The 26,189-nt window shown below is 40.6% G+C and overlaps 1 protein-coding gene across 1 annotated transcript in view; it reads right to left on the bottom strand.

The window, feature by feature from the left end:
• Positions 1 to 2,666: 2,666 nt before the first annotated feature.
• Positions 2,667 to 26,189, bottom strand: part of Hapln1 (hyaluronan and proteoglycan link protein 1) — a 60,583-nt gene continuing 37,060 nt past the window's right edge. Inside the window, exons 3-5 of the mRNA XM_004651639.2 lie at positions 14,138 to 14,509; positions 8,549 to 8,851; positions 2,667 to 6,257 (exon numbers count right to left, since the gene is read on the bottom strand). Coding sequence (XP_004651696.1) covers positions 5,968 to 6,257; positions 8,549 to 8,851; positions 14,138 to 14,509 — 965 coding nt within the window. The 3' untranslated portion in view covers positions 2,667 to 5,967. The remainder of the gene's footprint in view (positions 6,258 to 8,548; positions 8,852 to 14,137; positions 14,510 to 26,189) is intronic.

The following is a 26,189-nucleotide window of genomic DNA, read 5'->3' as shown; positions in this document are numbered from 1 at the left end:
AAGTAAAACTCCATTTCCCCTTATTCTCTACATGTACGAGTTTTGGCAGGGTAATTTCCATTGATCAAAATCCAAGGGAAGATTTTTTTTTAATGCAAAAAACCCAACATAAATATATTTTAAGGAGGATTAAGAGATAACTGCTAGGCCCCTTATTTATAAAAGGCAAAAAGCAAACCATCAGGTTATAATACTTTTAGAACCCTGTGATCCAATGGTTTTGTTATCAGGTCAAGGAGAATGCGAGGCTGTTTTAGCTGAAGCAGGAGACGTGAACCTCGGAAGTGGGCAGGAAATTAGAAGAGGTTAACTGAAGGAAAGAAAGTGACTTGATTTTACAAATCATTGCAGATACCCTGGGCTAGCCTAGTGTAGTTCAGATTGTTTGTGGTTATAGAGATAACAATTTACTGTTTTTTTAAAAGAGATACAAATAATAAAAAAAATAAAAAATACAAATGGCTAAAACTGAGCTTTGAGGTGTGCTTCTTAGTGAAAAACAAAACAAAACAAAAAAAACCCCAAAATAAACAAAAACAAAACAAAACAAAAGCAACCCTGTGCTGTGAATGTTCTTTTTAAGATTCAGTCTGTCTGCTATAAAGCTTTTGAATTTAACAGCTCTGGAGAAGCAATGGCTACAGAGCCCTTCAAAACCTCAGATGGAGGCCCAAGGACCTGGCCAGTGAAAGACACCCTCGTATCAGCTTCTGCTTTAGTTCACTGCCTTCCCCAATAGAAATTGCATAAAAGTAGAGATGAGGCAAACCGGGCGTGGTGGTGCACGCCTTTAATCCCAGCACTGGAGAGGTAGGAAGATCACCGTGAGTTCAAGGCCACCCAAAACTCCATGTCACCCTGGACCAGAGTGAGACCCTACCTCCAAAAACAAAAAACAAATAAACAACAAAGAAAAAAAAAGGGAGAGGAGGCTAAATTGAGGGGAGGGCACAAGAGGGGGGAGGGGAGGCAATGGGGGAAGGGAAACAAAATTTTCTACCTTAAAAAAACCTAAGTATATGTATGCTACTATTATTTAATTTACTCTATTTCAACTGCTCTCAAATAATCCTTTCTTTTTATTGCTGTCTTTGTACATCTGGACATCAAACAGTGTCTATTCTATTCAGATAGTCTTAGTGTTAAGCTGTGGTCTAGGGAACCAACTAAGGCCTTCACATTTGCAATGTAACCTATGATTATGTGAGGATTGTAAATTTCTGAGTCTTCAACTGACCACTCAGGTTATAAGACTAAAATATGCACCAAAAGTGCTGGTAAGGTGAAGATGACACCCTCTACTTTGTGAGAATTTCCACAGTGAAAGGAGACCGGGAGGCTGTGGATATGGCTCAGTGAATAAAGTGCTTGTCTCACCAGACTGAGGCCCTCAGTTTGGACCCCTGAACCCACGGACTTGCTCCGAGGCCGCAGCAGCTTGTGGTCTCAGTGCTCAGGCCAATTCAAGTGAGACGCTGCCTCCATATAGGAGGGAGAGCCACTGGCATCAACCTCTGACCTCCGTATGCACAGGACGCACACACACACACACGCACACACACACACACACACACACACACACACACACACCCCACACACACATGAGATCTATTTCATATCACTTTTGGGTTCTTCCTGCTGCAAGGCTATTCATTGAATTCACTGAAGTCTGGGAAAAGTTTAGAAGGATGCCTTTTTGTTCAAAGGTCATAACTCCCTCTCATTTAGATGTGTTTTCCTTTGACATGACTCCAGTAACCGACCATTGCACACTAGTATATAGCATTCATTTCCACATACTTATTTCTGTATGCTAGGGCTTGTTTCAACATACCAGGACCCATTTCTTATTTCTGTATACCAGACAGAACCCACTTTTCCAAACCCACTCCTCCATACCAGGATGTATTTCCTTATGCCAGAATCAGTTTCTATATACTAGAACCTATTTCTGTATACCAGGATCCCTTTGTATATATCAGAAAGATCCAGAAATTATCTTGTTTTGAAAATTTAAGGTATGGGTGGAAAAGTTAACATATAGATATATTTTTTGCTTTTGTGGTGCAAAGTTCCAGAGAAAAGGACCTTATTATAAAAACACAACACTTTAAATTCAGTATTAATAATTAATTTCATGAAGTGTCAAAGCTACATTACTTGAATCAATACCACAAATTTCTCTGATTGTCCAAATAGTGAGTAACGTAAGTTACATTTGCATTGTATAAATTGAAAAATAAAAGGCAATAGATGATGGGCTAGTACTATTACTGATTGAGCAATACCATAGATGTGCTCTCATTTAATTATTTTTAATTTTACTAAGGCTGAGCATAGTGGCACATGCCCTTAATTTCAGCACTCAAGAGGCAGAGGTAGGAGGACTGCTGTGAGTTCCAGGCCAGCATGAGACTATATAGTGAGTTACAGGTCAGCCTGGACTAAAGCAAAACCATACTTCAAAAAACAAAAATAAGAAAAGAGAAGAGAAGAGAAGAAAAATTTACTAAGATACTAGGAAATGGAAATGGCTATATGCTTATGTTTGAATTTAAATATATCCAAATGATGATGGGCTGATTTTTTTTTTGAAATGATACTTGTAAAGAGCTTCACACACGAAAAAATGGCTGATTCTATAAGTCAGAAGAATCAAAAGATGCTGCAGTAAACCAAATTGACTTTTAATGATTTTTTTTACCAGTTCATTGTATGGTACAAGAAATGAAACATTTCCTTTTAAATACAGATTGGTTCTTCTCCTCAAATTTGTACTTAGTAGTGATTAAATGCATTTAACTATTGACTTTTAATCGGGTGGCCTAATACTTTCCTATGATTCATATCTTTTGTTGTACACCATGCTGTTTTGGCAGTAATGAGCTATGATAGTTAACTTGTTAAAGGAACACAAAAACATGTCAGTTGTCAACTGATCTTTCTCAGCACATTCCACACTAAGAAATGATAATCATTTCCCTTTAACCTTCCTTTCTTTAGTGGTCAGCTACTCCAGAACACCACCATTTTCTTTGGAGTACTGAAAACAAGAAACTCAATGTGGCTGCCAGCAACCAAATTGAAATCTTCTAAGAGTCTATGAATTGCCAAAATAAGAAGCAACTATATTAATGCACAAAAAAACATTTTTACAGGTACCGGCCCCCGTTCTATGAAAGAAAGTTTGAATTTACAAATACTCTATTTGACTAAAAGTTACTGTGATCAAATATGGCAGCAGTCATTCAAAGATGCCTTCCAGTGTTAACTGTGACAGCTTATTTTCATTCATGTACTTTCATATTGAGTTACTTCTTTTAGCTTGGATTTTCAAATGTAGGAGTCAAGTGAAATTTGCATATATATTCCTTATTCCTTGTATGAATTGATTACAAGACAAAATGATACAAGCAATATTTTGTACTTCAATCTTTTTAACTCATTGCTTTGCTATTATGGGAATCTTAGAGTCTACAAAGCAATTTCTGAATGAACTAGTTTCAAGTTTATAATAGAATTGTACTAGGTTAACTTTTGTGGATATATTTAATGAACTTGTTGGTCAATGCAGTAGGAAAAATAGATATTTGGTGGAAGAACACCAAAATAACATTAAAAAGACTCCTTCTTCAACTAGGAGTTCAAAAGGCATGAGGATTTGGGTTTGTTGTGTGAAGTCAGGAGTTAAAAATTCTGCTCAACAGTGTTCATCCGAAGATGAATTTTTAAAGACTGAGTAAGCGCTGTACAATTGGCATATATCTGAATCAGCTAACAGTCGCTCCGGGAGTTTTGATCAGCACCGATTCCTATACTAAGTATTCAAAAGTTAAGAAATATTATTACGCTTACCACTATAAAGGTAAGTTCTATGATAATAACAAAAATAATATACCTGCTTTTAATAATTTTTCCCATTTGCATTTCAGACAGGGTTTCTGTAAGACATGTAATAATTATTCAAGTATGGTCTTCTCCAATGAGCTAACCCAGACCTTTAAAGTGTTAGAGCTGCAATTTGGAGGCAGTCTTCTATTTAAATAACATACTTGTATTCTAGTCACTCAGGTATCTTTAACTTAGAATTGAGAGTTCTGTTTATACCAGCAGTGTCTATATTAAGCCTCACAATCTCTTTGGACTTCTTTTGTATGACTTGCATATCAGCCTAACTTAAAATGTGCATGCATACATTGTCATCTTTTAATATCAAAGTATCTGGAAGTTTCCAGATAAGCTTTTCATGAAAGAAAGTACTGACTTTTATTTACAATATTTAAGATAGATAATATATGAATATAGTATGATTTCATGGACTTCCAATTGCTCTATTCCTTCCACACACATAACTTTATATTTATAGAGTAGATTTATTAGAAATATTATAGAGCTTTAAATGCAACCACAATCAATTCAGGAAATAGGTTTATTTACTCATGTTCATGGGAGAAAAGTCTACATGAAAACATTTATGAATGCATACCACCTATGTCAAACTTGGACTATTATACTAAGTCCCATTTATTAGAACTCATTGAGAAGCAATGGGAAATCAAGAAATATAATTTGAGTACAAATATTGGTCCCAGTGGGGTCTCAACAGTAAAAAAAAAAAAAAAAAAAAAAAAAAATGTAGGCAAACAGCTTTATTTAGGATTAGATTTGCTAATATGGCAAACTTTTTGTTTAGACTGGGCCTAACTTTTGTTTAAAGTCCTGCATATTTTCATGTAAACTCTTGGGTGACAGCTTTAGCATCTCATTTATACTTAAAGAAAACCAGCATAGAAAGTGACCGCAACCATGTTTTCTGCTTGGGAGAAGGTTTACAACTACATTTTAAACTTCATCCTCAAAATGGAGGTCTTATTTGGGATTTCTACAAATAAGAAAATGCTTTTCACAATTGGGTCTTGGGTTTTTGGTAAGTATATAATTATACATTCCTTTTGTTTTTTTTTTGTAATGTAAATAAGAAAGCAATGTTAAATAGATTAAAATGATTTATAGGACAATAATATTTCATAAGATAACATAAAAAAGCTGCTAAGTTTTACACATTGTCTGTCCAGCAGTTGATCTATATAACTGCCCTGAGTAAATCCTAAATGCTGCTTAGCAAAGGGCCCTTATAACTTAAATATAACTCAGTAAAGCTACTCAAAAGATAAAACAATTCTCAGAAATGTAATTCTGATTAGAAGGCAGAAGTCTCTCAATGATTAAATATTATCTGTTTATTTAAGTGTTATGCTTCATACAAATGGGTTCATTAAGAAGGTTTAACTGTCTGTTTATTTAAGTCTTATAATTCATATAAATGGGTTTGTTAAGATTTAACTGTGCTTATGCATTTCAACCCACATAATTTCTGATTTTGGTCAAAAAGTCAAGATTGTTAAAGAGTAAAATATTCTGTCTATGGAGACTTGAAATGTTACCTTTTAGAAAAATGTCATTTGTTCCCTGATGAAACTGAGTTTTGTGCATGGAATCTCAGTTCATCTTAAGAAGCCTGTATTTGAAAGCTGTTGCTCCAATGTGCTTGCTAAGTCCATTTCAAAATTGTAGAAATGTGTGAAACTTGTGCTTGTGGGAGCTTCTCTTCTGAGTAGCTTTCCTTTCCTTAATCCAACTGTAGCACTTTTCAACCTAGAGCATGCTGAGTGCGTGGACATGGATAGTTTGTTGAGATGATGTAGCTTTAAGACAGTTTGGCTCTAAAGCCTCTTCATTAGCATCCCTTAAACTTATATTAATTTATAATATATATTGAATGATAGCTTTACAAAAACACCCAAACTAATGAATTGGTCTTTATGAAAATGACTTTACAGTAAGTTTAAAAAAAAAAAAAAAAAGGGTTATCACAGTTTTGGTAACTTGCATGAGTTCATACTGAACAGCACCCCCGTTTCGCATGGACGCCCCCCTCGGCTGGACACGGGCTCCGGGGCCGCGCCCTCAGTTGTAGGCGCGGAAGCAGTAGACGCCGTACAGCCTGTGCTTGCGGTCCGGGAAGCCGGCGAAGCGCACGGCGGCCTCGGTGGGGCTGCAGCGCGGCCGGGGCCTGGCGATCGGGTAGCGCACGCTGCCGTCGGCCAGCCAGCCCGCGTCGCAGCGGTCGTAGCCCAGCAGCTTCCAGGCGGCGAACATCTGGCCCACTCTGGCAATCTGAGCACCGTCGTTGAGGCAGGCTTGCACCGCCTCGTCGTAGGTCAGCTTGGCGGGGTGGATGAGATAGTAAAAGCGACCTGCGCGGGGCAGACAGAGAACCCGTGAGTGCGCTCCCCGCAGGGCAGAGGCCCGGGCATCACCGGGGACAGAGAGACACGTCTGAAATTTTGGGAACAGAGGATTGTCAATGAAATGTGTCCTTTCTCCAGGTCACTCTAGAAAAATGAAGTCATTTGCCCCTTTGCCTCTTAATACGCGTCCAAACACGCGCTTTTATAGATTTTAAAAAAAAAAAGAAAAGTGCGGGCTGGAGAGATGGCTTAGCGGTTAAGCGCTTGCCTGTGAAGCCTAAGGACCCCGGTTCGAGGCTCGGTTCCCCAGGTCCCGCGTTAGCCAGATGCACAAGGGGGCGCACGCGTCTGGAGTTCGTTTGCAGAGGCTGGAAGCCCTGGCGCGCCCATTCTCTCTCTCCCCCTCTATCTGTCCGTCTCTCTGTGTCTGTCGCTCTCAAATAAATAAATAAATAAATAAATAAATAAATAAATAAATAAATAAATTTAAAAAAATTAAAAAAAAAAGAAAAGTGGGCGAATTAGTGACCGAAGAGCCCTTATGTGGCTCTATAGAGGACGGAATTCCATGGCAAAGGAAAGGCTGTTTCAATTCTAGCTGTACGAGACTAAATCCCGTCACAAGTTTCTATCTAGAGAGGCAGAATTTGAATGTGAAAAGATCAAAAAACATTCCTGACATAAAAGTCCATCTAAAAATCTCAAAAGCCCTCAAGTCCTTTTCATTACAGGTATCAATAACACATTGTTCTCAGTGACTACAGTATAAATATGCACGAAGTACAGGCAGTCACTTGCCATCAATAATGTGTACTCAAAACGTAAACTCGCTCTGGGTTCCTTCACTAGCAGGTCAGTTTGCTGATTTTTTCAACTGTAATCTTTGGAGTCCTGACTCCTTGCCATTTCATTTCCCACCGACTAAAGTGTTAATTACTGAGGCAGCATCAGCGTATATTCAACATACATCAAATGTATCAATATGTCATCAACTGGGTGAAGTGATTCACACTGAACATTTTCTCAGTCATCTTAGTGTCAAGTAGAATGGAGCCCTATTCTCTTAAGTGAGTTCACACTACACTGTGACGTTCCCTTAGCCTTCATTAAACTGAATTATAAATGAATACTTGCCTGTTCTTTCTAGTCTGAGATGTGATTTGGAATAAGGGTAGAAGCCACTGGAGCATTAGCCTGAGGCTTAGTTCTGCCATCTCTACAGAGGTCAGCAAAGTTCAGCGCGTTAGTTGGATGTGGCCTCTGCGCTCTTCCGACAAAGATGCTTTCTGGGGCCACAGCCATCTATAGTTGCGCATGTCGCTGGTCCCAGAGCAATGCTGAGGCCTGCGGCTGGCAAAGCCAAAACTTACGGTCTGCTCTTGACTCTTGACCCTTCACTCCTTTTGTCTTCCCCACAATATGTGTGGTGGTTTGAATCTGGTGTCCTCCATAAACTCATGTGTTTTAAATGTCTGGTCCCCAGGTGGTGCCAGTTTGGGAGGTGGAAGCTTGCTGGGGTTGGTGTGCCGCTGGGGACGAACCTACGGGTGGACTAGCCACAAGCTCCTCGCCAGGAGCCCTGCCCTCTCTCGGGTGTCTCCACCTGCTGCGGAAGCAGGGATGCCCGGCCTCTGCGCCCAGGCCGCGGGTTTCCCCGCTGGCACGGCGCTTCCCTCCAAGACTGTGGGCCTCCTATCAGCTGCTTTTTATCCAGTGCTTTCGCCGTTATGTTACCAAAGACATGTGATATGAAGCCAGGGCCAGGGCTGACTTCACGGGCATGAGACTGAACCTTTGTTCACGTGCCATACTTAGAAGGGCCCGTGTTTGGTTTAAGGGTTCTCAGTCGCCCATCAGCGTTAGATGCGTTGCTGCTCCTGCTGTGTGATCTTTGTGCTGCTGTTTCCTGAGTCCGAGTCTCACTATCAAACAGAAACACGCTGGGGAGGAAGGAAGGAGGAGGGAAGGAGGGGAGAGAGGGCAGGGATGGCAGGCCCACAGTGGAATTATTGCCTGTGAAATTGTCCCTATGGGACACCTTTAACTGTTTCATAATAAAAATTAAACACACTAAAACCTAGGAGCACCAGAAATTAGCCCCTTTGTCTGATTTATAAGGATATTTATGAATCTATGCCATTCAAAAACGTTTTATGTATTTTCAAACAATAATAATCCTTTAAAGCTCATTTGTGTGTGTGTGTGTGTGTGTGTGTGTGTGTGTGTGTGTGTGTGTGTGTGTGATAGTACAGCTCATTCTCTGGACATGAAAGAAAGCGGTAGGGTTAATATCTTACCATTGTAGTTGGATGTAAAACAGAAGACATCGTATCTGCTTTTATCTTTATCCCAAAACCCATAGTTCCTGACGCCAGGCACGGTGTTCTGCCCCCCGCAGGGCTCCCGGGGCTTGGTGATGGGGTACTGCACCGAGCCGTCGCTCAGCCAGCCCGCGTTGCACCAGTCCAGGCCGGACCGCCAGGCCTCGTACAGCTGGTCGAAGGAGGCAATGACCGCGTCCTGCTCCAAACAAGCCTGCTGTGCCTCGTGGAAATTAAGATTATAGCGCCCCAGTCTTGGAAAGTACGGGAATACCACACCTGCCCGAGGTAGAAGGAGAGGCGCCGTGAGCCACCTAAGAAGAGAGGGCGCCGAGCAAGTATCACCAGGCTAGCGATGGATGGACAGGAAAACGGAGGAAAAGGCTCCAGTAGCTGAGGGAGGTTGTGGCAAACTTGGAAGCAGTTCTTCTAGCTTCCTTTCTTCTTATACAGCCCCTCAGGCCTGAGCATCTCACAATTAGCTACTCACTTTGCCAACTTCAGTGATTTGTCTCGGTTGATAGGAATTCAACTCAAAACTTCCCCTTTCTGAAGTTAATTTGTCCACAGTTCAGGTTTCTAAAAGCTGCCCCTGTAGACTTACCTTGTGCTGGGGGCTGCCCTCCACAGCATGGGGGTCTGTTGAGCTCTTTCCAAGTACGGAAAGCAGCCCTGAGGACCAAGAATGGTCGGGGAGAAGGTGCTTGGACAGAGGTGTTTTTCAATATCCATAATGCTTTCATTGGAAATTATTGTTACAGTATTAGGGATTAGTCTTACCTAGTCTATGGAAAGTGTAAAGAGGCAGGTTAAATGATTCAGATGTGCATGCAAAACTACGTTTTTGCATGTTTGTGCATGTGTAAATGTCTCCTATAGGGTGATTACTGGAGAAACTCTGAGGTGAATTCACATATTTAACAAAACCTCATTTATCTTATTTCATATATAAATACAACAATTCTGTACAGTGAGGTAGACCTCTTCAAAAATCATCATGGCTTGGCTATGTGTTTCAACTTAAAAAAAAAAATCTTTTTATTTATTTATTTGCAAGCAGAGAGAGATAGAACAGAGACGGAGAAAGAACAGACATACCAGGTCTACCAGCCACTGCAAATAAACTCCAAATGCATGTGCCTCTTTGCCATCTGGCTTTACGAAGGTGCTGGGGGCCTGACTCCCACCCCTAGCCTTTGTAGGCAAGCGTCTTCACTGCCGAACCATCCCTCCAGCTCCATGTTGCAACTTTTAATATGTTCATTAACTTTATTGGTTTTGGCCCCAGGATAAAGGCTTTCATTTAAAACTATCTCTGTTAGGCTTCCCTATTGATATAGCATATTGCAAACTAAATCTGAGATTAAAAAAAAAAAAATTTAAATAAAAGTAGGCCAAAAAGACCAAAAGGAAAAAAAAAAACAAAAACCTTCCCTAAAGTTGCCCCAAACAAAATAGACATTAGTTAACTGATGGGTTAATGATGAAGAAATAAACATTTCAGGGAACAAAACCCATCATCAAATGACGAGAGCAGGAATTGGCTGCTGACCATGCCTGGGAGGGTAAAGAGGCTTCCCAAAGCATTGTTTTTTTTTTTTTTTTTGGCCAAATAATTAAAGGCGGTAGCTGAACTATCTCTCTGATCGTACACATTTCTTAAAGGGTTAGGGTTATCATGCTATAAAAGCAAGGTTTTATCATCTATTGGCTATTAAGGAAGACATATAAAAGTACCCCCCTCCTAGTTAATCAAACATAATTCAGAGTGAGCACAATGTACACGGGAAATGTGCTCTCTTTTGTGCCCATCTTTTCATGGGTGCTGGGCCATCATGCCTAGGCCCACAGGCTTTGTAAACAAGTGCCCTGAACTGCTGCGCCATTTCCTCAACTCTAATATGCTCTTTTATAAGTCATCCTGGAAGTCTCTACTAAGGGAAGTCAAGTCTTGTCCACTGAAGGTCTCTGCAGGACACGTTTATACTTCTAGGACATTCCAGCTGGCACACTGCTAGAGGCAGGGGTCCAAGAAAGCTTCCTGCTCTCATCTTGTCTTCTCTGGTTCTTGGCACAGGGATCTATCGGCTGACTTAGAGCCAGCGGAATAAGGAAAAAAACTCTTGGTTCCACTGACTGCTGCTGTGGCCAGGGAGAAGAAGAGACCAGAGAGGTTCTAAGCAGCTCTGCCCAGGCACCAGCTAGGAGTCCAGCATGCACATTCCCTGTTGCCATCTGACATGTCTCTCTCTCAGCCCCAGAACTGTCCATAAAAAGGAAACCATTACTTTTATCCATGAGTTTTCTCTTGGCTGATAGAGGCTAAGTGAGGAAAAAAAAAAAAACAAAAACCTCAAACTATCTTAATCTGAAAAGCATTATTTGGGTCATCTTTCCTTTCCCAGATGATTCATGATGGTAGCAATGGAAAATAAGGGGTACTTTCATTTGTAATAAAATTAAAGACCCAGAAAGCTTTGCAGATATAATTTCACTATGGTGTATTGTGGTGGACTCTCATGGGCAATAGGGACATTTTTTTCATTAGTAATTTGTCCTTGATTAGCTATTGTATATTTCTGAAGAATGATTTAGCTCAAAATCCAGTGTAATATATTTTAATTTGAGTTGCATTAGATTTTAATGTGGCACTGTGCAATCTTTTCATAAAGTGAAAGTGGAGCCTTTTGTTAACATTTTCACATTTTTCTCTCATAAGAATAAATTGTCAACTCAAAAGACATAATGCATTGTACTTAATGCTTGATGGTTCTAGAAAAAACATATCCAGGCATAACAAGTTCAACTACTGTACTTTACTCAACCAAAATCTATACACACACTTGAAAAATCAGATGTTTCTCAAGTAGGAGCATGCCTGGAGCAAAATGTTTGTTAATAGTCTATTTATTTACTTCTCCATTCCCTCTAGTTAAGATTTCAACATCCAAATGCAGAATGCTTGGCCCTATGGAAAAATCCTCGTTAATTCTTTCAGCTGAATTATGATTCAAGGAGCTGTTCTGATGAAACATTATAAAAATAAGAAAAGTCATACTTCTATGGATAATCAAGAGACTTATGATTATTTTTGAAATAATAACATTCATGCATCCTCTCTACTTATACATTTATCATCAAGATAAAATCAAAAGCTCTTTCATTTTCCTTAAGGGAAAAGAATGTGTCACTACAAAGGAGATCCATAGGATTGGTAAGCTTGATATATCACATGTGAAAACTATCATATGATCTGAAGTGATTAGGCATTTGAAATATATCTTGGGGACATATTCAGATTTATAATTACAAAGCCCAAATCATCCTATTTATTGGCAAACAAGTTGTTAGACACATAAAGGATTTTCATACCCCGGTAACACATAAAAGTTAGTTTTAATAACCACACAAAGTAAATAGCTTTGGCAATAAAAAGGCAGAGAAAAATAGCAGTGGTATAAAGAATTCACTTTCATTAGTGTCTCTCACAGGGCCTATCAGTACTGTGCACATAGCTGAAATTTTCTGTTTCTGAAAGTTCTCAGACTGTACTTTTATGTATTGGGCTCCATTTTCATGAACACTGGAAGACTAGAATAACAAATCTCTTGGTTTTAGTATTATTACATATTTATTAATGGCTGCAGTGAACTTTGTAACCAAAACTATAAAATATCTACTGTCAATATCCTTGTGATGTTCATATAATGCTGTAGTAATTTGAATATGTGCTCCCACAGACTCAGGTTTGAAAATCGAGTCCCCAGTGGGTGGAGACCTACTGGAGAAGAGATGTTATTGGGGGTGGATATTGGAGTCCAGCCCTAAGGTGTGTTTGGGGGTGGATCTAAATTCCAGCCCAAAAGTGTGGAGAAAGCAGTGTGAGCTCTCAAGGTAAGTGTCTGCTGGTGTTGGTAGTGCTGGCTGTTTGATATGTCGTGTTGCTTGGATTTCTGAAAGTGAACCACCTTCTTCTACCACTGATGTTGTTTGCCTGGACTTTGTAATCTTCAAATAAACCCTGTTCCTCCCATAAGCTGTGTCTGGTTGTATGTTTGTCCCAACAATGTGGAGCTGGCTACAATGAATGGTTGTTTCTTGTTACTAGTTCCAGCAATGCAGTTCACTGGTAGTAATAAGAAGTCCTTATTCTAGCAAAAAAAATTATATTTTATGGGAATTTGGACTTACAATTTAAAACAAAATCACAAGATTTGAAAGATAGTCATAAGAATAGCATAAAATCCGTAAGAATAAAATTTCATTGATCCAATGCCCAAGAAAAAAAAAATTATGCAATCTGAGACAGAAAATCAAGGCATATTAAGTTGTACACACAAAATTTGAAAGCTCTGGCTGACTACATCTGACAAAAGATATATGTAGTATTCACTATGTACTAGCCTATCACTGCCCCTTTGATAAAGGACATCAGTTCTCAATATATTTAAATAAAGGAAATTAGTTCTTAGTATCTTTAGCAAGTGACTTTATTCACCCTGAACATTGCTGATGTTAGTATGTGTCAATAAACACTGCATGCACAAGGCAGCATGCCACTGGGAATCAAGAGCTGAGCTGGAGAGACAGCGGGAGCCGCACAAGATTGTACTTAACAACGCCGTGCGGCTTATCACAAACACAAAGATCACAAGTTGCCCGCAGTGTGATAGAATTTTATATGATTTAGGAATGCAAATCTTCAATGCTCTTTGCAAACTCTGTCTTAGGATGACACAGGAAGTCTAGCACATCTGGAGCTTTAAAAATAAAAATAAAAATAAAAATAAAAATAAAAGCTCTTCCATCTGTGTAGCCAGCATCACCTGTCAATATAGAAAACTGTTGAAATGAACAAAAAGTAAGATGGCTTGTGACACACATGGCCTCAGGAGAGAACTTTCCCAGAGTGATGCCTGGGAACTGCGGGGTCAAAGACGGCTCGGGTTGTTTTCCTTCTATGGCTTTGTCGGTTTGCGATTGCACCGAGTGGGTTACATATTCAGGAAAACTCTCCCTCCCAATGCCTTCATTATCTGTTACTCAATGCTTAGAAAACTCTGGGCCATTAAAAGAACTACTTGTTTTCAAGGGTATTTAAACAAATCCAGAGGTTACTTTTTTTTTTTAATTAAATATTGTATTTGCTTTATAAGATACAATTGCATGTATTTCACTTTAGAAGTTCCTAATAAAATTTACTCTTCTTTTGAAACTGAGAAAAATCTTAAAAAGATTATTAAAAAAGAATCTAATTTGAATTTCTCAACAGTTGTAAAATGGGATTTAAATTTTAAATAGCATTAGGCAATTTCTGAAAATTCAATTCCATTCCATATTTCTCCTAGCTGCAAATTAGATTCAATTTTGCACATAAGTCAATGTGTGTACATTTTGAATATGAAAGCTGAAATCATATGAAGATTTCAAAATACAAGAGAATAAAACCATGTGGGACGTAGACTTTGTTTCTCACATTATTATATCATTACCATCATACATTATTTCTTATGAATAAAAGAGTAATGATTAATTATCACTTCGAAGGGTAACATAGATACATACCTTGTAATTCTAAAGCTACCACAGCTGTATCATCTTCTAATCCTTCAATCACCTCACACTTGTATCTCCCATAATCCTCTAAGGTGAGGTCTGTGATTACCAGAGAGGCATCATTGTCACTGCCTCCCTTCAGAAACACTCTACCCTGGTAGCCTCCATAAGTTTTCTTATGGTATCCCATGGAAACAAAAACATCCACCTCCTTGAGGTAATCTGAAGTTAGCTTGGTCCATTTAATTCGGATTTTGTGAATTCCTGAGCCAAATGCTGTTGGGTCTCGATAAAATTTACATGGTAGTGTCACATTGCCACCTCTGTGGGAGAACACCTTGGCTTGCTCTGCTTCCACAAGTAGACGGGGACCATTCTCTGCTACAATGAACAATAGAGAAAAGGGTCAGTGGTCATTAACATGGTCTCAAACCTTTTGACAAAGAATAACTTTGGTGATTACAATCTCTGTTCACTCTCTTAAACAGTATAGTAAGATATCTCTAGTAGCTAGAAGGAAAGGTCAGCATGCCTTCTAAATCACTAAAAGGAGAATGATATCCAGTACAGACAATAAAAATTACTGCATTGAGGGTGGAGAGATGGCTTAGCAGCTAAGGACCCATGTTCTACTCTCTAGATCCCACATTAGCTAGATGCACAAAGGTGAGGCAAGCACAAGGTCACACATGCCCACTGGGTGGCACAAGAGTCGGGAGTTCTATTGTAGTGGCTGAGGTCCTGGCACAACAAATCTCTCTCTCCTCTGCCTCTCTCTCTCTCCTTCACTCTCTTTCATTTTCTCTCTCTCAAAAAAGAAATATTGCATTCAAGAAATTCCAGTGATTTCATAATAAATTTTACATATTTTCTTGATTTCATTTAAATATCAGAAAAAGAGAAACAAGGTCAAGAGTATATCATAGTGTATGCATCAATATAAATAAGAAAATAACTATTGCATAGATAAAAGCCCCCTAAAGTCCAAGGTAAAATGAACCCAGCTTAGTTTTCTAATACAATAAGTCTCAAACATATTTATGGAAGAAGAATAAAGAAACATGATTCACTTTCATAATATTATTATGGTCAAGGAACTTGATTTTTTTTTTCCACTTATTTCCCCAAATACATACCTGTGGTTTACTACTCTGGAGCATTTCATGCAACATTTGTATATTTTGTTTTCACACAAAGGCTAGGCACTGGGATTTTAGTGAATGTTGCTGACAAGCTGCACATAGTCTTCAAAGTTTGAATGCTTAGCATATATCCCAACCCAAGTGACACTAATCTGATAAGCCAAATAATTGCCTTTATTCCACTTAAAACATTCATCATTTATCTCTCATGATGCTTTCCAGCGATCACTTCCACATTTTGTCCTTCCCATTTCTGGTTTCTTGCCTCCATCCCACAAGGACTTTTCCCTTTCCGAACAGCTTCAAGAAGTCCAGGTTTGCCAAGTCAGCAGGGCGGTCCCTTCCAGAAAGCCCGTTGTTATGAGCAGATCTTGGCTCCGGGCTTTCTCTGGAGTGCCTCTGGTTAGCACTGGCTGTGCTGCTGACCTTGACAGGGTCTCTTGAGGATGTGTGAGATGTGAAAGAAAAAGGAAAAAAGCATCCAAGGAGCTCTGGAACAAATACACCTCTTTCTCACGTTTTGGTTTTAAGGATTTCATTTATTTATTTATTTATTTATTTATTTATTTATTTATTTATTTATTAAATAAATAAATAATTTTGGTTTTTCCGAGTCTCACTCTAGCCCAGGCTGACATGGAATTCACTATGAAGTCTCAGGGTAGACTCAAACTCTGGGTGATCCTCCTACCTCTGTCTCCCAAGTGTTGGGATTAAAGGTGTACACCACCATACCTAGCCTTAAGGATTTTATTTTATTTATTTATTAGAGACAGAGAGAAGAAGAGAGAGGGAGGGAGGGAGGGAGAGGGAGAGAGAGAGAATTGTCGCCAGGGCCTCTAGCCACTACGAATAAACTCCAGATACATGCACCACCATGTGCATCTGGCTTACGTGGGAGCTGGAGAATTGAACCAGGGTACTTAGGCTTTGCAGGCAAGCGCCTTAACTGCTCAGCTATCTCTCTAGCCTTCACATGGTTTTTTAACCACAAAAGCTGCTTTACTTCAGCTTCATGGGCCTTGCAGTCTTCGGACCTGAAGTGCCAAGCAATTGTTGGACAAGAGCATTGCACGTGGGCAAACCGTTTTACCAGGGGCAGCAAAGCTGTGCCTCAAAGCAGACCTCCTCAGACCTTGATTAACTGATATATGCACAGGATTCCGGTTTAAAATAAAAGTGTCCAAATTCAGATACTTCAATTCTATTTTTATGAAATTGCCACCAGAACTGATGTTTAAAAATGAGCATAGCGCTCATTTATGAGCGAGCCCCAGTCTTCAAACGTTGAAAGGGTAACAAAGCCTTTAATGCTTCCATTTTCAATAGCTAATGAGAGGAGAGAATAATGACTTCATTTGGTATTTAGTTAAAACAAATCACCAATCCAGCTCATTAAGCATTTCTGTTCTATCCCATTCATTATCTCCTTATTTGGGACAAGGGTCTCAAGAGAAGCGAGATAAAATCTTTCTCCGACTTTACCCAACATATGATTCGCACACACTATCCTCAGCGCCCTCATGCACGTTCTGTCTAACAGCTCCCTTCTTTCAGGGCGCAGAGAGGGGCTGCGCCTGGCCTTGCTCGCTGGCGTCCCTGGCAGGAGCACTTCCATCTGAGCGTCTGAGGAGCATACTGGGTTTGTCCGTCCGTCATGCTGAGATGTGAGTTTATATATGCCACCTTACTGGAAGAGGTCTCAGCGGCATGATTCCTCCAAGTTATTCCACTGAAAGTCACAACTAGCGCCCAGTTGCACTTAGAAACAGGATAGTCTCATCGTCGGAAAAAGACTTTCATGTGATATAGGCCTCCGAGTAACCTCTCTTGGTCAACGGATTAGCTCTTTGGTTTCAGAAAACTGCACAACCTGGAAGCCCAGATGTCCTTATCGGTGAGTGTCGCATAAAAACCTACCACATGGCAGACCTAATGCACACCAAGCACCTAGACTAGGGGCTGGTTTCTGACAGGGCCACTTACTGCTGCGTTTCCTCTGGTGGCTTTCACTCAGTATGTCTCAGATAAAGTGCTGCCCAACACCAAATGCCAGTCTCGCATTTAAAAAAAATATTTACTTATTTATTTGAGAGAGAGAGGCAGAGACAAAGAAGAGCATGGCCACACTCTCCCCTCTTGCTGCTGCAGACTGCAGATTCATTCTGCGCTCTGGCCTGGCTTCACTTGGGCACAGGGATGACATCCCTGTCAGCAGGCCTTACAGGCAAGCAGCTCCAACCACGGACTCATCTTCCCATTCCAGGTTTGGCATTTTTGGACCTTTCATAATTTCACCTACTCATAACACTTTTTAAAAAATTTTTATTTATTTGAGAGCGACAGACACAGAGAGAAAAACAGAGGGAGAGATAGAGAATGGGCGCGCCAGGGCTTCCAGCCTCTGCAAATGAACTCCAGATGCGTGCGCCCCCTTGTGCATCTGGCTAACGTGGGACCTGGGGAACCGAGCCTCGAACTGGGGTCCTTCAGCTTCACAGGCAAGTGCTTAACCGCTAAGCCATCTCTGCAGCCCTCATAACAATTTTGAACTATGTGGAATGAAAGATAAATATCTCAAATGCCACCTGCATCATAAAGGAGACTCAAAAATGTGTGTGATTCCATGAGGTTCTAAGTTCTTCTGGAATGAAAGCAATATCTGGGTGTTTTCTACATTGTAGAGCTAGAACCAAGATCAAAATGCCTGTGTAAAGGACCAAGACATCTAGATTTTGCTTTTGTGGTTAAATGTAACTTGTTCAGTCATACTTGAGAACTACAGGCTTCTGATTTTTTTTTTTTTCTTTACAGCAACCCCAGTATTATGGCTAGACCATGACATGCAATTTAGGGTGGAATGTTCCTTGCGACCCATTGCAGAGCAGGGGATATGGAGGAATGTGACCAGAGCTCGGCTCTACCACTACCAGATCTGCCTCAGGAGGACCAGCCCAGCCTTCCTCTTGGGTTTCCTCCCCTGGGATCAGCCAGGAGAGCAGCGAAAAGGAGGTGACGGCCGCAGCCACTGAAGAAAGGGCCCGACCCACATTCTACCCTGTGGTTTAGAGTAGTAAACCCTGGCCACCCAGGGATTTTAACACTCAGTTCAGTTTGAAATTCATGCCTAAATAAAACCTTTTTGATCAACAGGACAGTGCCATAGCAGTGAAAATGATAAATATAAGCCAGGCATGGTGACACACACCTTTAATCACAGCACTGGGGAGGCAGGCAGAGGTAGGAGGATCGCTGTGAGTTCAAGGCCACCCTGAGACTACATAGTGAATTCCAGGTCAGTCTGGCCTAGAGTGAGACTCTACCTTGGAAAACCAAAAGAAAGAGAGAGACAGAGAGAGAGAGAGAGAGAGAGAGAGAGAGAGAGAGAGAGAGAGAGAGAGAGAGAGAGGGAGAAAGAGAGAGAGAGAGAGAGAGAGAAAAAGAAATATAAAAAAATAAATTTTGATCATCCAGGTGTTCCTTCTTTCTTTACTTAATAAGTTAAGGAGTAATTAAAACAAGGCTACTTGTCTGTGTTCATTTTCTCTTTATCCTTCAATGGAAAGGCAGACAGGCACTAAAATATACTGCTCAGGACCTCGGTGACCGTGACTCTAAATGAGACTGTTTATTCAAAACATAGAGCTAATTGGGAAAAATCAAAGATCTCAGTACGGATTTCAACATTATTTTAAAAAGTGTAATTTGTTAGAGTAAATTTCCTTGCCTCTACTAGTGAGTGCCAGTGGGTGACTTAAAAGCCTTGCTGCCCTTCAAAGCCCAGCGCTCGCTCCTGGGAAGCAGCAGGGACCGGAGCGGACACTGGCTGGCGGGCTCACTGGACCGCTGGGACCGAGTGATTATTTCACAGATTCTGCTGTGAGCGGAGAGGCCCTCATTCTGTTTCACCAAATGGCATGACTGAGCAGCCAGTCTTTGCATTTGCTTTGTAATTTAGATGAACTCTTTTAAGCAACAAGACAAAAACAGCCCCAGAACAAAGTATTAGAAATGTGCTATCTGACTCCCCATTGTGCGGACTTCTGCTGCAGGGTGCTGTCTTTCCTTTTCCTTTAAGGTACTTCCTACCCAGAGATGTCCAGGTGTGACAAAGGGACAGAATATTCTGTGATTTCACCTACGTCCCTTAGGAATAAGTTTGGGTTGTGTAAGACAAAAAATTCTTGGTTTGGTTTTTCCCGCTGTACAGAAGTACGCTCTAGCATTTTTTGTTTTATTTCCTCAGCCAATTAAACAGAAGTGGGCAGTTTATTTAGCTAAATTATTTGGCTAGATAAAGACATTAAAGATACATCTTTCTGGGACTAGGGAGATAGATGCTAGCCAGTAACTGATCCCTTGTACTCATGTTAAAAAAATAAGGGCTGGAGGGATGGCTTAGTGGTTAAGGCACTTGCCTGCAAAGCCAAAGGACCCAGGCTTGATTGCCCAGGACCCATGTTAGCCAGATGCACAAGGGGGCGCATGCATCTGGAGTTCATTTGCAGTGGCTGGAGGCCCTGGTGCACCCATTCTCTCTCTCTTTCTGTATCAAATAAATAAATAATAAAAATTAAAAGAAAACCCAACAACAACAACAGAAATTATAAAAATAAGATGAATAAGGCCTGGTGTGGGTGATGCACGAGTGTTGTCCCAGTGCTGGGTGGGTGGAGATAGACAGAGAGGGTCGCTGGGGTTTGCGCGTTGATCTGCAGGCCCCTGAGACACTGTACCCCCTCAAAAATACTGGAAAATATGTCTGAGGAATATGACACCAGAGCTTGTTTACTGGCCTTTGCTTATATGTGTGTGTGTATACGTATGTGTGTATGTATGTGTACACATGTATATGTCTATATGTATGCATATGTAACATATGTATGTGTGCATATATACATATGTATGTGTATATGAATACACTTGTGTGTATATATGTGTAAAATCTCTGCCATCATTTTTGTTGTGCATACACACATGCACATATGCACACATATATACATACATATCTTGAAACATTCAAATCACGTTTAAATGTTCAATCCAGTGACATTAGCTACTTTTCATATTGTCTGACAGTATGACTCCACAAGCTTTCTATTTCCTCAAATAGAAGCTAATTTCTCTCTTATATTCCAGACTCCTAGGCACTCATTCAATTGACAGCCCATAATGAGTCATTCTAAAAAAAAAAAAAAAAAAAAGAAGCAGCAGACTTTAGAAATACTTCCTGAGTGTGGTGAGGCTGTTCTCGCCTCGTAGGCTGAGCTGTGTAGGACTGGCACGTTGGAAGCTGCTCTTTTCCCTCAGGTTGGTAATCCTGAGGGAGGGCAAGCTCGAGCATGTTTCCTGACCGCTAGGCTACCACACCCTGTTGAAAACAGCCAGTGCTCTGTCCTGTGTCCATCGTTCCTCCGGCCTCAGTGCCTGATTGTGCTGAGGCAGGAGACTCCTCTGCCCGCACTTGTTTCACAGCATGCAACGGCTTTCAAATGACTATGTCGTACATCAGCATTTGTGTGCGTGTTAAACAGTACTTAAGCATAACACGTAATTTAGACAGTATGCCTTTCATTGTACGTTACATATTCCATTTGTGTAAAGTACACAATTTAAGAAAAAAAATTAGAGAGGGACTTTTAACCCTTAACTCTTTACGATTATTTTGTTTCCTTTAGACTTGAATGGGTCTAATGATTCTGAGACTGCTCACCTGCGGGTAGATGGCCATCTTTGTCCACAGTTCTCATGAACGCAGCTGTCTGGATGCCCCAGACATCTGTCCTTCCTTGCTGCTGTCTTCTCCCGCAGCCTACTGCCTTTGAGGTATGTTCAGAGTGCGGGTTACTTTTTCATTTTCGTTTATTTATGAGAAGGCAGGCAGAGAGACAGAGAGGGGCGGAGGGGGGAACAGGCACTCTAGAGCCTCTAGCTATTGCAAATGAACTCCAGACACGAGCGCCACCATTTGCATCTGGTTTAGGTGGGACCCAGAGAATGGACGTGGGTTACTTTTAATTTATCTGAAACAAAGCCGTTGCTTGCTTCCATAGTAAGTCTTCAGTGAAAAGTTTCTGACCCTCACCTCAAGCCGGGCAGACCCCAGCACATAGCGGGGCAATGACGCCAGCTGCCACAGTGCGTCTCGTCTCGGTGCAAAGGATTCTGTCCTCTCAGGTAGGGCAGAGCCACGCGTGACAGAGCGGCAGCCTCACTCCTGTCCTGTGACTTCACCGACTTGCCTTGAAAATCTTTCTGACTTTGTCCGTTTTTGTTTTCACCTGACTTTGTCCTGCAGATATGTAGGTGTATTTATACTTCTTAACATTTGTGTAAATTCACAACTTTATATTGTTCATGGGTAAACTATACCTGAAAACTTTCTCAAGAAACCATACCTTTGGTATTCTGTGGGAAAGTGAGGTGAAAGCCAGGATAGAGGAATATGTGAGAGAAGAGACTGTTTACTGAAAATGGTTGCCCATTGGAAATAAAAGAAAAAAACAGCCTGGAGAGATGGCTTAGTGGTTAAGACACTTGCTGGCAAAACCAAAGGACCCAGGTTCGATTCCCCAATATCCACATAAGCCAGATGGACAAGATGGTACATGCAATGACGGGAGGAACCAGCATGTCCGTTCTCTCTCTTTCTCCGTCTTCCCCTCTCTCTGCCTCTTTCTCTCCCTCAAATAAATAAAAACAAAACATTTACAAAAATTTTAAGGAGTTGGAGAGACACTTAAGTGTATTTTCATACAAAGCCTTATGGGCTGGGTTCAATTCTCTAGTATCTATGAAAAGCCAGTTGCACAAAGGGGCACATGCATCTGGAATACCTTTGCAGTGGCAGGAGGTCCTGGCATGCCCGTGCTCACTAATTTTTCTATCCCTCAATTAAATAAATAAAGCTATTTGAAAGATTTAAACATCTTTATGCATTATGTATATGCAAAGAAAATACAATGGTATTGAAATAAATAAAAAAATTAGAAAATTAATTAACAAATAAGAAATCAAATAATATCCTTGCTAGTGGTATCTCTGGAAAGATACACAAGGAGTGACGCCTATGAGCATGGTACATTATTATGTAAGTAAAGAATTCTATTTACTTCTGACCTTTAAGCAAGATGTTACAAAGTGAAAGTTTTATCTCAGTTTCCTCATTCCTTTCAGGAACACAAATTGCTGTCTGATGCTGAATTATAAAAGAGAATGCATGTCAATGCAGAAAGTACGGTAAGTGAAGACCGCTATTTGATGTAGAAAAGCGATTGGTGGTGTTTCTCCTTCTGCAAGCCTGCGTTTGATCACACAAGCTTCAAGGTCATGTTCTCCTGGTCCATCTTAGCTTTCCCTCTACCAGGGTCTGCCTCCCTTTAACCACCACACGGTATGTGCCTCCTTACTCATTCCTGTCAGTCTATCAGATTGCCCAGAGCTGTGTGGCTGCAGCCTCAGGGGCTTGTGTTCTCTTGTTTGAGACTTGCCTTTGCGGGAGCGAGGTGCCCTGGAGCACCTGCACTGCTCCTCACCCCTTGTCCTCCCTTGCCTTCTGGCTAAGACGATTGCAATGTCAAATTGCCCAGGATGTAGGACTGTGTTAGGCTCATCCTGAACATGTGCGGTTACTGTCTTAGCCATGTTTCTCAGTAAGACACACCGTCTCTATTTGACCATCTGAAGGTGTATTCATGCAATATTAAAACTACTGTTTCAAGAGCAGTGGGATTTTTTTTTTTTCTTTTGGTTTTTCGAGGTAGGATCTCACTCTAGCCCAGGCTGGCCTAGCACTCACTATGTAGTCTCAGGGTGGCCTTGAACTCACGGCAAACCTCCCGTCTCTGCCTCCCAGTGCTGGGATTAAAGGTGAGCAGTGGGATTTTTTTGACGGAGATCTTAAACAAATCTTTGCTATATAGTACTGTTATAAAAAAAAAAAAATGACCTTTCTATTTAAACTAGGCATCAAGAGCCTGAAGGAACTCACAGGATAACTAGATGAGAGTTTCAAAGTCACAACTCTGAGATAAACATTTTCTTCCTATTTCTTCATATTTTAGTACCAGGAAGATGTGAAGTGAGTTGAATGACTTCACTCTCTTCTGCTGATGGAGTTCTTTGCAGCTTTTCCCATTTTCACAATAATTACCACTTCAGTTCAAGAGTGTCATTTAAACACATGGTGTATGCTTATACAATGGCATCTAACCCACCGTGCCTCAGTTTTCATCAGTAAAAGAGAGTAAGGCATCTTCCTTCTAGGGTTCCTGTGATGGTTAAATGGAATACTAGCCATGGAGACCTTTACTAGGGCATGGCCAGCAGTGAGTGCCCAGTGGGCATTATTCCTGCTAACACACATGCACAAATCATCCAAAGTGGGCCAGGAACACAATCTAAATTTGTTCTTCTACATCCTCTCTCAGGAGAAGATTCCTAGAAATATCCAACATGCCCTCAGCTCCTTGAGGATTCTTCTAAGGCAGTGATTTTTTTTTTTTTTTTTTTTTTTTTAGGTATGGAAGGAGTTTCTTTTGCTTACAAAATAGGGTAGAGTCCATCACAGTGGAAACAGGAAGCCAGCGTCACATTGTTACATCAGCAGGGAGGAAGGAGAAAGAGAAACTAGCATGTGGGGCTGGTTACGAAGGCCCGCTCCCTAGTGGCATGTTTCATTTATCAAGGGTCTATCTTGTAGAGGTTCCACAACCTTCTAAGGCAGTGGTTCTTAAAGGGACTGTGCATGTGGACAGCTACCCCAGAAGCCTACGTGAAAGTCCCAATACTCTTCTCCCTTTCACTTTTACTCCCTTTCTCTCTCTTCCTCCTCTCCATATCTCTATCATATGACTTCTGTCTTCTCGATCCATGTTTTCCTTGCTGGTTTCAGAGAGTCTTTGTGTGGGATGTGTGTTCAGAGTTGCTACACCCGTCTTGATCTTTTATTACTATTAAAAATCACCATGGTAGCCAATGGAAACAGTTTCTATTAAAATTCCAAACTAAACCTCTTTATATAGTGGTTTGTTTCTTTTGGAACACAGTCCCAAACACTGGAGACATTATTCAATGGATTAACATGTGGGCAGCTTTTACCACTTCACTGGAAAAGTACCTCCCCCTCACCTCTATAAAGGTCTTCATGTGGTCCGTCTGACTCCTGAGTGGGTGCGGGGTTCAAGGGAGACAAACCACCTAAGTGTGAGTCTCAGTTTTACCCTCTAGCAACCAGGGCAGCTGCTAACTTCTACCAGCTTCAGCAAAGTTAACCAAATCCGTACGTAACTGAGGTAAGTGGAAATGTGGTGGGTTACGTTCTGCCATTAAGTCTCATACAGATGATCCTATAGCAAGAGATTCCAGTAGTTTTGTTGACTGAAGATGTCTCTGCTCTAGTTAATTCTCTTCAGGACTTAAATTTCTCTGTGTTATTAGTGATTCTGTCCTTATTGCTAATAGGGTGAAAAATAACAGGTCTTTGGATATTTTTGAATTTAAAAGGTAAGATTTAGTATTTAATTATTTTTATATTTTAGGCTGACATATTATTTCAGAGTATCATAGTTATAGAGAGATTAAAGGACACAGAAGAAAGTAAAATTGAAACATTTCAAAAATATTGTAAGACCTTCTTAAGGTAAATACACTTTCCAGGGTTTTTTTTTTATATATATAATAGATGATTGTTTCAAATATTATAGAAAAACATTAGCAAGTGCTCTTTTCTTTATTACCTGAGCTTATACCCATATTCCTTAATTGTTGGAAGATCTCCCATCATACAGTTGGTAATGGGCTAGAGCTCAAATGTACTTGTTCCCACCCAAACTATTTCTTTTCTTTTTTGTTCATTTTTATTTATTTATTTGAGAGTGACAGAAAGAGAGAGGGAGAGCAAGAGACAGGGAGAGAATGGGCATGCAGGGTTTCCAGCCACTGCAAATGAACTCCAGATGTGTGCACCCCCTTGTGCATCTGGCTAATGTGGGTCCTGGGGAATCGAGCCTTGAACCGGGGTCCTTAGGCTTCACAGGCAAGCGCTTAACCGCTAAGCCATCTCTCCAGCCCAAACTATTTCTACTCTGGGATGAAATGTAAGCTCAAGAAACATGTTGTTTCCAGTAAGCACACGGTTGATTCCATGCACTGAAAAGACTAACATCTTCAGTTAGTATGAAAGACAGCTAGCTAGGTAATACAAAAAATCACTCCTTGATAAAAATTAAAGATAAGAATATAAAGGGGACTCTTGATATCTTGATTAACAATTGTAAATCATCATCCTATAGTGGGTCAGATGATTAGCTTAGTGTTGGAAGAAAAGGTATGTCAGACACAAATAATTTGACTGGGCAAGCGTTGGGCAATGAAGGCACACTTAGGAGGACTGAGGAGTGAAGGGGACTGGGCCCCTGCAAACACACACCTCCTTCTAAAGGGCCACGGGTACGAGGTACATTAAGGCTGCCAGTGGGGCACAGAGAGAAAAGTAACAGGCCCTTGGATATTTCTCTATTCAGCAAAGAATGGAAGAATGGCAATATGAGTAAATAATATAAAGAGAATAAATAAATAACAAATGTCTAATTTTAAACTTTTCCAACCAATGTTAATTTCAAGAAAATTTTTTTTTCTTTTACTTTTTGGAAACAAGGGCTGCCTATTCCAAGCTGGCTTTGAACTCATGACCTTCCTGACTCAGCCCTGACTGCTAGGATTATAGGCATCTGCTATCATGCCTGGCTTTAATTTAAATTAAAAATATAGAGAGTGAAGGAGAATTCCACATATAAGTGATCAGGATGGTGAATATGTGTCATCTGTATCTCTGTTGTCACCTGTTGTTACCAAAGATCTCCGGTGTGCAGACCAGAGCCACCCCTTCCATCCAGTCTCAGTGAGGCAGGGAGCCAGGA

The sequence above is a fragment of the Jaculus jaculus genome, chromosome 14, assembly GCF_020740685.1.
Source record: "Jaculus jaculus isolate mJacJac1 chromosome 14, mJacJac1.mat.Y.cur, whole genome shotgun sequence".
In the NCBI taxonomy this organism is placed as follows: domain Eukaryota; kingdom Metazoa; phylum Chordata; class Mammalia; order Rodentia; family Dipodidae; genus Jaculus; species Jaculus jaculus.
The sequence above is the reverse complement of the archived record's forward strand: the minus strand, read 5'-3'. Positions and strand labels throughout refer to the sequence as shown.